This window comes from Cinclus cinclus, chromosome 2, assembly GCF_963662255.1.
Source record: "Cinclus cinclus chromosome 2, bCinCin1.1, whole genome shotgun sequence".
NCBI classification, from domain to species: domain Eukaryota; kingdom Metazoa; phylum Chordata; class Aves; order Passeriformes; family Cinclidae; genus Cinclus; species Cinclus cinclus.
In genome coordinates, this window is record NC_085047.1 from 42654485 (window position 1) to 42667310 (window position 12826).

Consider the following 12826-nt stretch of genomic DNA (forward strand, 5'->3'; position numbering starts at 1 on the left):
TCATGCTATAATATTCTCACAGATTAAATAAAAGTAAGTATTTGGAATTTCCAGGTTTATTTCCCTGCACTTATTGATCACTAAAAAAGATAATTGTTGAATGCTGTTTTATTTCTGCAGAAGTTCTCCTAATTACATATTTTTACAAGGAAATGGGACATTCATTTGCATTACATAGCAGTCTAAAATGGGAAATACTTAAATGTTTTAATGAGAATGTTAAGCATCTTTAATGTGTGAAAGGATGAGATTATATGATGCAACAAAAGAAATGTAAACTACTAAATTTGCATGAACTAAGTAAAAGTAAGGGTGAGTGTGTGTTTAAATGAGAACTCTTTCTTTGTTCTTTTGTTCCTAACATTTCTGGATGTTACCTCAACTGAGATTTTGTTTTCTGTGGGGTTTTGCTTTATAAGGAGCATACTTTTTTATACAGTGTAGGAACAAGTCAATTTTCATCCTCTGGAGCACAACTCTATATCTTAATTTATAAAAGTTGGAAATTTTCATGCACCCTCCAGATTTATCAGCTTAAATGAACTTACTGTCAAGAGGTTTTTTAAAATTGATCATTACAAAATATTTTCTGTCTGTCATTTGAGAAACACATGTTTTGCCATACAGGTGCAGTTTCCAAATTAGACAAGAAGTAAGCCTGACAGCTGTAATTGCTTTTCACTGCTTTTATCTCCTTCAGAAACTTTCAAAGTTAGTTCTTAAATTTGCCCTTATACAGAAAACTCTGAGTATATGCCTTTTCCTTTTTTAGGGAAGTTCAAGCAGAGGTTAAAAATATAATTTAGCTAAAAATAAAGGTTAATAAATAACTAACAAAGTGCTACTTATTCTTTCCTATTGGAAGGACACAGGTTTGTATAGGTTTAGTTTGAAAATGTTCCCTAAAGGGATCTCTCCCTACACTTCCTTATTTGATCTTCTATTTAGTACCTTTATCTCAGGTCATAACTATAATGGAAGGCTACCAACCTCTAAACATTTAGTGCAAGATAAGATTTAATTCAATCATAAAAAGTCTTTCTGGACTTACTAAGCTTTTCTTCTGCAATTTAATATATTTGTACAGCTAAAAAATATACAATATTTAGATATAACAATTTTATTGGAATAAAAAACCTTTACTACAAAAATGCATGATTATTCGCTAAAGAATTCTGTGTTTGGGGAGTTTTCAAAATGTTAATCCTATGTCATTGCTAGGGGATATGTAGTCACTCACCTAGGTTAACAGATTTTGCTAGTTGAAACATTTTACTTTGGAAGTCACTAAGAAAAAAAATCTTTATTGCATAAGATTGCGTATCTAATTCAGTTCCTCTTAACTTTTCACACCTATTTTTCAAGCATAAGGTTTTAAATTACTTAGCTGCTGAGCTGTGTGATAGTGAACTTCCTGGAAAGAGCGCATGAGACTGTGAAAATCATGTGTTGATTTGTTGACTGTGTTAACATGTTTGTTTTCCTTTATGTTCATGTGTATTTTTAAGTCTTGTACTTAACAAATATGTATTTTCAACCATGTCAGCATCTGAGTGCTTGGAGAGAGGAGTAATAGTGAAGAAAACATTTGTATAATACATGCATGCAGTTGGCCCACTGGTGTTTCAGATGATGCCAGTTGCTGTTTTTCATCATGCCATTAAAATTTAATGAAAAGGTTGGGAAAGTGGATGAGAATCCCTTATGCCCTGGGACTTTTTCTGTCCTCATAGAACAGAAGCTATCGTCTTCTTTCTGAAAGACTTGAAGGATTTTTACTGGGGGGAGTTGTTAATCACTGTGATTATGATAACCAAGAGACCTTTTTGTGTTTGCCATGACAAGGCTTAACTCCTCATCACTTGTAGTAATTTGTATGGAAAGAAATATACTCAGTGTAGTATTATGGAAAAATTGCAGTTTGGGGTATATCCCCTGTCAAACCTTCGTTTTAATGGATTCTATTTCAATTTATAACTCAAGTACCCTTACAGAGGATGAAAACCACCCAATCTCATAGGGAAATTCAGAAACAGTACTGTTGTTCAGGTAAATCTACTTCCTATTTTTATTACTGCGGAATTTATATATAGTTTAAGATTAGTTTTGCTGAACTATGCTGCTCTGTCCTCTGGATTTCTTCCCAAACTATGTAATTTTCTTTTGTAATACAGGTAAATTTGGACTTGATGGAAACACTCACAGAGATATGACCTCAAGTCATAAAAACACTAGGCTCAATATTGATTTGCTCTAAGGTCTCATTAATGAAAAAAGTTATTATTAGTAAAACCACATTTCTTATAAATCTGAGAGTTTGGTTTTATGCCTGTATTTCAGAATTTTCATCAAGAAGTCAAAGAAACAGATGATTCAGAAAGCCTGATGAGCCTTGACAGTCTTGAGGCTGGAGAACAAAATGGAAATTGCACAATGCAGAGTGAATCATCTTTTACCGCACAGTGTGACTGTGCCCTGTATGATCCAGAAAAATGCCAGACTAGGAATAATGGTTTACTTCACACAGATCAAAGTACTTCTAAAAATGCACATCTAAATAATTGTCTGAGAAATGTAGATTTGTTACACTACCACAACATACCTATTCATGATCTTTTAGCTAAATATAACTTTCTAACTCCTGCTGAACATGCAAACACTTCAGAAGAGGAATCATCTGCTTCTCACAGATCTGGAAAACAACCTGCAGAATTCTCTGCCTCTGGTAAGCAAAAGAGCTCTGTAAGCAATGCATTTAGTTTTCTGCAAAATATAAAAGACAGAAGGAAGCCATCCTCTGGAACAGCTAGCACATTTGCCACTGGTCATCCTGTTTTCAATCCTAGCAGAGCCTGGGGCAGCCCTCATTCTATTCCAGGAGAAAGAATTCAGGATCTGATGCAAGATCAGACTTTTAAAATGACCCCACAGGAGGGAACTAAATCTATGCAAGCATCCAGTCAACCTATTGCAACATCTGTAATCTTATTTCCTAATCAGGGATGTTCCACTGGCATTCCCAGCACAGCTGATATGTTACCAAAGGACAAAAACATCAGTACAGGCTTTTTTAAAAATACTTTAGGAAAAATGACTGAAACAAAAGAAGAAAATATTAAATGTGTGAATGATATTATTTCAGAAACATCTTTATTTCAGGACATACCAAATGCCTCTGTTCTGTTGGAAGTTAAGCAACAGAATAATAAAGGAGGAAAAGGAAATAGAATTGAAACTATGTCACTTTTACCTGATACAGAGTTCAATTCTGACAGTCCTGCACAGGACAAAATCCTGAAAAATAATATTCTTGAAAGAAAAAGAGTGAAGTTATTCAGAAGTATCTTAAAGAAGGATTCTAACTATGAACCCAGTCACTTTAAAGCTGTGGTTACAGACTATGGGATCGGTTTTGGAACTCAACTTACGTCATCTATCAGAGACAGTTTAGAACTGGCAAAAATAAAAAAGAAAAGTGTAGAAAATGAAAAATCCAATAGGAAGCTAAAGTGGTGTGAACAAATTGATCAGATAATATTAGAAAATAATGAAAAATGCTATGAAAAATGCATCAGTGAAATGCCTTCTTCACAGCTTCAGTGTGTTCAAACTACAAATAACGCTCCTAAGAATAATTTAAGTATTGTTGCTCAGCCCTCAAACCCCATGTTCATAAAAAATTATCAGGAAAATTCTCATATACCAAAACCAAATATTAATGCTGAAAAATCAAATAAAGAATACCCATCTCAGGATATATTTACATCTGCAGGATCCTTTTCTGCTAAGAAAGCTTGGATGGTATCAAAAGATGAAGCAAGTAAACCCCCAGTACGTAGTAATAATGCTAAAATTAAAGAAGGTGGTCAACTCAAAAATAAGGCAAAAATATCCAGAAGAGTAACATCTGTAAGAGTCCAGTCATGTTTTATGCCCAAGAAGAAAAGAGGCACTATGTTCCAACTGCAGTCAGCCACGGAAGCCAACAGAACTCAAAAAGCTCCAGGAAAATATCTCGCACCTCACCCACCTTCCACACCTCTGCCGGGAAACAGAAGTGTTGAAAACACAGTCAGCCCTGGGTGTCAGTCACTGCCGCCTGCCAGCCTGCAAGCTACCAGTGCTAGCAACAGTCATTTCAATGACAGGCATGTTGTGCTAGCAAGTCAGGTTTTAAATAGGAACAGTGCAGAAAACACTGAGAATACTGCTAGTTGTGCTGGCTTAGCCACTGCCATCTCTACACCTGACTGCAGCATGGCCAAATATGAACCTTGGGCAAAAAATACTTGTTCTGTAAATAATGTTCGCTGTCAAGATCATTCAGTAACTTGCTCTGAGAGAAGACTTGTTAACACAGAAAATGGATTACATCTCTATCATATCCCAGCAGCTGGAAAAACAAGCACCTTCTGGCACGGAGCACATTCTACCCAAGCTCCAAAAGACTCTGCTACTGGTAAGAGTCATGTTTCTGGGTCTGGGGTGAGGGGGATGTTCAGACAAAAGTCTTCTTCAAATGCATCACAGATTTGTTTTCAGTTAAAACATCCAACCTGTCATCCATTCAAACAACACAGCCAGTTTTAACAAGCTTTCACCATTTGTCATTCTCATTTGTATTCTAGTGGTGCCCAGAGGCCTCTCAAACACCAATCCTCATTTCTAATAGCTCTCTGCAATATTAAATGAAAAGGAAGTATTTTCCCTGAGATTATATCCATGACTAATGAGCAGATGTGACAGGTGGTCTAAATAATGGTATAGGAGGAAGTGACTTACGTTTATACAAGTGAGTTTTACAAGGTAACTGAGAGTGATAGCTTGTTTTCCAACAGTCACTGCCACAGTGAGTGTGAAAGAAGTTTAGTTCTACTGTGTTTTTTAAATGCTGACACTATAAATGCCTACAATTACTGAGACTTAGTCTAAGTAATACTATTGAAAGCTGGGCAAAAATTAAAGATAAGTTAAAATTAAGGAGCTCCTGCCAGGCAAACTTTGCTGTGCTGCAAGGTATATCTGATTTATAAAGAATTTTAAGAAATTTGGGGAGCAATCCTGCATTTTATTAAAAATTAACCTTGGGAACAATATGAGACACAGATCAGTTGGTAAGATACAGGAAATATGGATAAGACATTTTTAGGAGAATAAACTTTAATCTCCTGGGGTTTACATTTCAATTTACATTTCATGCTTTTTGATTTGCCATGTTAGTGCTGTGCAGCCTAGCTATATTCTGTGCCTTGGGCACTAATGACATCCTTGTACTTGTAATTTCTAAGTAGTATGCTGGTTTGCTTCCTACTGAGGGCTACAGCTGGAGCTCCTGAAACTGTAATCCCTGCTTCAGGTACAAGCAGTACTCCAAACTGCTTCACATACTGGGATCACCCCAAGGATTTGCCATGCAACTAAAAGAAACTTTCTAGCAAAATAATGAATACCCATAACTTTAAGCCCCCCACATTTCTAGTTTTATCTACACAGTTTTAACTGTGGAGTGATTCAGAACAACTCTGTTGTGTAAGAGCAAATGTAGGCAGGTGAATATTCTTGGCCTAAAGCAGTGGCGGGAAGAGAAAATATTATCTGCTTGTCTGTTCCAGTTCAAAGTCAAACAGATATGTTTAAGATCTGTGTGACTTAACCTATTTGATTTTACATTGGAAAATAATGAAGACTTGCATTACCACGCTTTGCCTTCAGCAGACATTTTTGTCTCTTGATGTCCTTATCTGCACATCAGATCAATGAATCAGGAAATGTCCTGGGTCCCAAGTTGTGCACTACTGACAGTGTTTTCACTGCAACTTTAAGTGCTACATCCCCAGTGTCACATACCTCCAGCTCTTTTAGAGAAGGGCTGAGTAACTGCCTTTTAAAATTTATATGGGTTGCCCCTCTCTCAGTATCTGCTTATATTTTGTATTTTGAAAGTCTTATTTATTTTAAATACTCTAGATAACTCTTACTGACTTGCTATTATCTGTTCAATTGCCTGGAAATGCACATAGACACCATAGTCTTGTCCTCAAGTGCTTCAAGTGAGACTGAATACTGCAGTGTTCTCTGTTAAAATACTCTGCAGAGTTCCATGAGATCTGTGAAGACACATGTAGAAAATGTGATTTGTTGTAATGCTTTGCCAAATGTACCGAAAGTGAGAACCAGATGAATACAATTGTTGTTCATGAGGATCTTAATTTAGTTTGGCTTCCAGGCTTGAAGTTGTATATCTTCTGCCTGACACATATTATAGCATATTATTGTAGCTAGATATTAGAATTTTTAACATCTTTGTTTTTGGTTGGTAAAGGCCTTAAAAATGTGTTTAACCTTTAGCCTGTGACAAATATGGGACTAATTAATATAATACAGCTAAATAGTAGTAGACTGCTCAGTATCTCGTTCCCATAAAGATACTATTATTTTGCCTTTTATGTCTCAAAGGAATCTTCTCCTTGGCATTGTTCTAGTCTTGCAAATTAACTAAATTAAGTATTGATGCATGCAAATAGAGCAACTTTGAATTCTATTTTTCCAGAAAAACATTATGCGATTACTAATACAACAAGGGGGTTCTTGTTGTAACATTTTCTTTTTTTTGTTTTTTATTTTCTTTCATATTCAGTATAACGTGATCACATTTCCTTTCCTTTTCAGGTGCCATTAAGCACCATGTATAATGTTACAATAATTTGCACATAACTAAATGGCAGTGTTTCAAAGCTAATGTCCCCCATGTTACTATTGATGGCAGCAGCCAGGTGACTAGCTTCAAATATGTTTCTAGGATCAGTTATTTTCTTTTCCTATGGGTGATAAGAATTCTGCTTTAATGTCACTGTAATAACCAGAGAAGAAATAAAATTGTGTTAGAATCAGTAATGCAACTCTTCGCCAAATTATGAACTGCACATTAAACTGCACATGTAAATATCTATTGTGTAAATAAATAGGTAATTTGTTTTCCCAAGTTTAAATCAATTAACTCCATTTGTAAATCTAGTAATTGTGTTTACAAATAAGAATATAGTATCTCCTTGGTATGTAGATTCCTGAGTTGCTCATGAAAATACTAATTTGTATCTCCAGTCTGTATGCATGAAAAGTTTAATTAAGAACATAATTTTAATTTTGAAACTTGCCACTTCAATTTTGAAAATGTATTGCTACACCAGACAAAACTGATATAAATTTGAAGTACAGTGTCTAGATTAGACTTCTCTGGCTGAGAGAAAATGCTGTACAACAGTACTGCCTTTTACAATTTAGCACAAAGATGTATGAATTGATAAGATTAACTACAAAATGCCAAGTTCTAGAAATAAGGTTTAAATCCATTACTTTTAAACCTCACAACACCTGTGAGGCAACATCTGGAATACTGTACTCAGTTCTGGGCTCCTCAGTACTCGAGAGATATGGACATGCTGGAGACAGTCTAGTGAAGAGCCACAAAGCTGGTAAAGGGACTGGAGCACCTCTCCTATGAGGAAAGGCTGAGAGAGCTTGAATTATTCAGCGGCGCCTGCTGAAAGTACCTGAGGAATGGGTACAAACTGAAACACAGGAATTTCCCTCTGAACATCAGGAAACTTTTTTTTTTTTTTTTTTTTTTTGGTGAGAGTTACTGAGCACTGGCATAAATTACCCAGAGACTTTCTTGAGTCTCCCCTTGGAGTCACTTAAAAGCCATTTGGGCATGGTCCTGGGCAATGAGCTCTATGTGGCACTGCTTGAGTGGGGGCACTGGACCAGATGGCCTCAGAAAGTCCCTTCCCATCTCTACCATTCTGTAATTTTGTGAATCAAATAAACTTCATGAACTACTACATGTTTTCTGCACACTACTATGTAATGTTAATGAAAGTTGAATCAATTGACAAAAAAAGTTGAATCAACTGACACATAGAGCAATTTATCAACAGTGATTTATTGTGTTGGACAGTTAGACTTTAAGATTATTCTCCAAATGCAATTTATTTTCTAAAACTATGTTCTAAAAATATTTGATTTTTTTTATATCGCAGCACACCTTTTGTTCTCCTTTTCACTTGGTACGACTACCTTGTATCTCTGTACAGACCATCTTTATTATCTGGCACTCAACATGGTGCTTCACTTAAGCTGCTTATGTCCACATCCAGAAAGGTTTAAGGAGATCAGATGTAAATATCTAAATGTGGACAGAGACATTTACTCACCTTTATTAGTTTTGCTACTACTGTATTTATCATGTTGTTTATACATTTTTGGTTTACTTTTGTCTGCGTGTCATTTAAGGTGGTGTTCCCATTACAAGACAAAATCAAGTTTTTGACAACTATGAATATAAATGCAGAGCTTTTTCAGAATGCAGAAGACAAAGTGTTGTCTCTAAAATGTGGAAGCCCACCCATCATGCACAGGTTAATACAAAATACTATAGAAAATGAAAATGTTATTTATCTTCTAAATGGAAAGAGTTTCAGGAATATCACAGATTTGTTCATTGTCACATGATTTTGAATGAATATGCTCAGTCATCTTGCTGTCACTGCTAATGAAAAGAATAAAACCAACTAGAATACATCTCTATATTTGTGTACAGTAATATTTTTTCACTTGAAAACACTTGGTAATACAAAATAATAAACAAAACATGTTCAGGAGGTAGTATAGTTAACCTTAAATTATACTTAAGATACTCTTAAAATATTTTTGATAGAATTCATTATGTGCTGTCCAGCTGAGTCCCATTCAGTCTGCATTTGATCCAGTACAAAAGATGAAAAACATCTCTAAATCTGAGGAAGGTATAGTAACACAACTCACTTCATTTCTTTGTTAAAGTAGAATGACAGAATATACCCTCTGTGTAACTTGACTTGTGTCTTTTGGCATCAGTGATTCTAAGTAAGAAAGGGTAATTCTATACAGCAATTTTTTTGTCTCTGTAAATGTAAGATATAGCATCATATAGCGTGATATTAATGGTTTTGTAAGTGCATTAAAACATATATTCAATTTTCATTTCATTTCTGTTATCTTTAACTGTATGTGTCACATATAACTGTATAATGTGGACAGATATTGCTTGCTATCTTTACATATTTCCAAACTCATTAGGACTTGCTCTGGTGCTATTTGTAAGATGCATTAGTGTTTTAAATTGTTTCATTTTCTAACATTTCATGTTTCTTCATTTTGCCACCTTTTTCTTCTTTTAACATCAATTTTGTGTATTTCACAGACCTACAGTCATGAAAATTAGCAGTTTATTTAAATGTTTATTCAAATGAGCCCTTCTCATTTGAAGTTCCACCTGTAATCTCTTCAGTTTCAGAAAGTACTGCTCAGTTTCTGGTGGCAGAAAAACTAGCAAGTACACCAATTGCAGAAGGTGAAATCCTGGCAGCCATGGACCATGTGAAGCCAGCCAGCCAGCCTTCACTGCTTAAAAGGGCTCCATGTCCAGTCAGGAGTGCTCTTTCCATAGAAGAACGGAAAATTTTCCAGTCTCTGGATTGCCTGAATCAAAAGCTACAGAGTAAGTTGGACAATAAATACAATGCTGCATCAATTGATTAAATAACTTTATATTTTGTTGCCATAGATTTTTTTTATTAAAAACATGAATTCTGTTATATAAATATTTTCTATTATTATTGTTATTATTAATGTTATTGTTACTTACTAAATGTATCAAAATCAGAGGGCCTTTCTTTAAGTCAATGAAATTAACTTAAAATAATGGTGACATTTTCTTGGTAAAAAATAACTCTAAATGTGATGGGAGGACACCTTCAGAAACTGGCTCAGCGTAACTGTACATGTTGTTTGTAAGAGAAGTTTGTCAAAATTTTTCCTTCAAGGTGCATCAGGTGCATCAGCCCCACTAGGAAATCTGTTCCAACTTACCCATCATAATTTTTTTGCAGTTCTTTTTGCAAATTATTGCCTTCTATGTCATATAGTTTTGAAAATGTAGCCCTTTATAATGAATGACTTTTCTTACTTCTTATTTTTCAGAATGTTCCTCTCCTCCATGAATTCTGAAAGGCTAGAAATAATGAGTTCTGATATTGCCGCAGATAAATCTAAATGTTTAAGCGAATATTACTTGTGCAACCATTTTAAAAATGTCAGACTTACCTAAGTGTTCTCTAACTTGTTCTTCCTTTATGCCAGGTGGCTTTCTTACCTGCTTTATATACTGGTGCTCTTTATATGAACTCCCCAGTCACATCTTCCTGGCTGTGAAGAATGTGGGGAAAAAGTCTGTATTTGTTCTTGATAATTTTTTCCCCAGTAATTGATTAGCTATGATAACTATTACACTTGAAGAACAAACTTACTTCTTGAGTCTCTTGCTACTTTAGGATTTGCTTTGACTGATGTGGTTATACAGGTCTTCCATTAAAAATTCCCATTAGTTTGGCATAGTTTCAGTATTTTGTGCTCCATCCTGTACTTGAAATCAGTGGGGACCTTATGACTTCGTCTCTTCGCTGGTCTGCTTGGCTTTTTGTATGATTGGAGTAACTGCTTGCCATTTGTGCTCTATGCAATTTCCAGCTCTCCTGAATTTTACATTTTCCTTGGACTTTTATAATATAAAATTTTACACGCCAATTACTTGAGTTTATTAGAGTGTGCTTTCTTAAAGTCTGTTTATTTCACTGGACTACGCCATTTTATGGTCAGATTACCCAAGTTTACCCCGTTATTGACTGGAATCAAACTAAACCAGGGCTTATTAAACTTCTGCACACTATCCATATATTCTATATTACATGGTGAATAGTCTGACTTTGAGGAAAAAGGCTTCAATTTCCTATAAACTGCAACAGAAGAATAAAAGATCTTTGCAATTGTTTAGAAACTTTCTTAAGCTGTAGTTTACAATTGTTGCTCTGTCAAACAGTGGTTCAGAATTTCATTTTATCATAACCTGTGGTTATTGTTGCCAGGCAAATGGAAATTTAAAAAATACATTTTTACCAGAGAAACGTTTCAGTATGATGTGCTCAGGTTAAGAAAATAGATATAAAAAGAGAAATATGAGCATATAAAACTAAATATCTGTATAAGTAACAGAGAAATGATAAAGAAGGAAATGGTAAATTCAGCAAAAGAACTGGGAGCAAGAATGCTGAAGTTTTCAAAGTGTGCAAAGGAAGACTGTAAGAAAAGTACATGGCAATATGGAAGTAACCATGAAATAATCATAGGAGTTAACAGATTGCAAATGAAGTAACTGTGAAAAATTAGTGTAATACATATATGTACATACGTATCTCAGAAATTTAATTAGCTTGCCTGATTATTTGAGGATTAAAATTGGTTAATAGGAAGCTGGGAAATTTTACAGGTAGACTTACATGTAAGTACTTGCAAGTAAGTGTTGTATGTATTTACATATCATACAAGTACATTGCTTTTCTGAACTGTTACCTTTTTTGCACACCTAGTTTTGGCTTTGTTTTCACACGTTACCAAATTAGCCAATCTAATCTGGAATATTTGTTGCCAGAGAGTAGATGTCTTTCTTTTCACTAGCTTTAGATGTCTTTATTGATACTAAATTTTTTGTTCATATACTAATTAGGTGCAAATTTTAAAAATAAAGGTATGGCCTATACTTCAGGAGCTGATGATAGGGGAAATAAAACCAGTGCAAATAAATTACATTTTCGCAATCTTCATTTTCCCAAGAAAGTTTTGTGTTGAGTAATTGACTGTGAATCTTGTTTTTATTTAAGTATTTTGTTTTTAAAATATTCATTATATATTTTCATGCTTTTTTCAGATGTTCAGGAAGCCATTATCAGAAACCCATTTGCTTCACATGTTTTGCAATAAGCAGCCCTTAGTAAGTATGTAATTTAAATGTGTTCAGCTTTAAATTCTACAAACTAACCTTAAGGTTTATTTTATTGTAAAAATATAATTGAAAATACTGATATATCAATCAGTTCAGCTGGCTTGCCCTAGTTTCTATTTATGTAAAAGAAATACCAGCAAACATGAACTTTATATTTCTGTAAACAGGCTTTAACAGTTTATATCAGACTGCATCATCCTCTGGCTTCATTTTCATTTTAATATCTGAAGACACTTGCTAAGTCCAGAAGGTTCCAAGAACTTCTAAGGAACAGTAATTTAGCAGGGTCCATTTGAAGTATATATAACTCATAAATAATTTGTATTTCTTAACAACATAGAGAGAAGAGGGGTAATTATGCATGACAGTGCATAAAATAATTGTTAATGCAATAAATTCCTGCTTTGACCTGAAGATATAGCATTTTCTGTAAGTGATAGGTATCACCTTTCTTCAGTAGGTATTTGTATTTTGTTTTGTATGTTCTAGATCTTGTCAGTTGGAAACAAAAGATGATACCTGGAATGTAAAAAATGAATAGGCATATGAGTTTCTGAAGTACAAAATTTACTTTTCAGAAGTTCAGTGTATGATGCAGGAGTTAGTATTTATAATTCTGTATCATCAATCTTCTCCGATACTATAAATGTACATGGAAGAAAAATTATAGATATTACCATATACTTAGAAACATAGACTCATACAGTTGTTTTGTTTGAAAAAGTTCTCTCAGATCATCAAGTCCAACCATTTACCCAGCATGCCCAGTCCATCCTTAGCCTACATCTTTGAGAGCCATATCTACATGTCTTTTAAATGCCTCCAGGGATGTGGTCACCACCACTACCCTGTGAAGCACATTTCAATAACTGACAACCTTTTCCATGATGAAAATCATCCTAATATCCAATCTAAACCTCTCCTGATACAATTGGAGGCTGTTTCATCTTC

The 12826-nt window shown here is 34.6% G+C and overlaps 1 protein-coding gene across 1 annotated transcript in view; it reads left to right on the top strand.

Moving 5' to 3' along the window:
* CEP126 (centrosomal protein 126) overlaps positions 1-11853 on the top strand; it is a 33935-nt gene extending 22082 nt beyond the window's left edge. The window contains exons 6-10 of the mRNA XM_062514488.1: positions 2341-4459; positions 8293-8417; positions 8717-8804; positions 9329-9538; positions 11801-11853. Of these exons, the coding sequence (XP_062370472.1) occupies positions 2341-4459; positions 8293-8417; positions 8717-8804; positions 9329-9538; positions 11801-11853 (2595 nt within the window). The remainder of the gene's footprint in view (positions 1-2340; positions 4460-8292; positions 8418-8716; positions 8805-9328; positions 9539-11800) is intronic.
* The last annotated feature ends 973 nt before the right edge of the window (positions 11854-12826 follow it).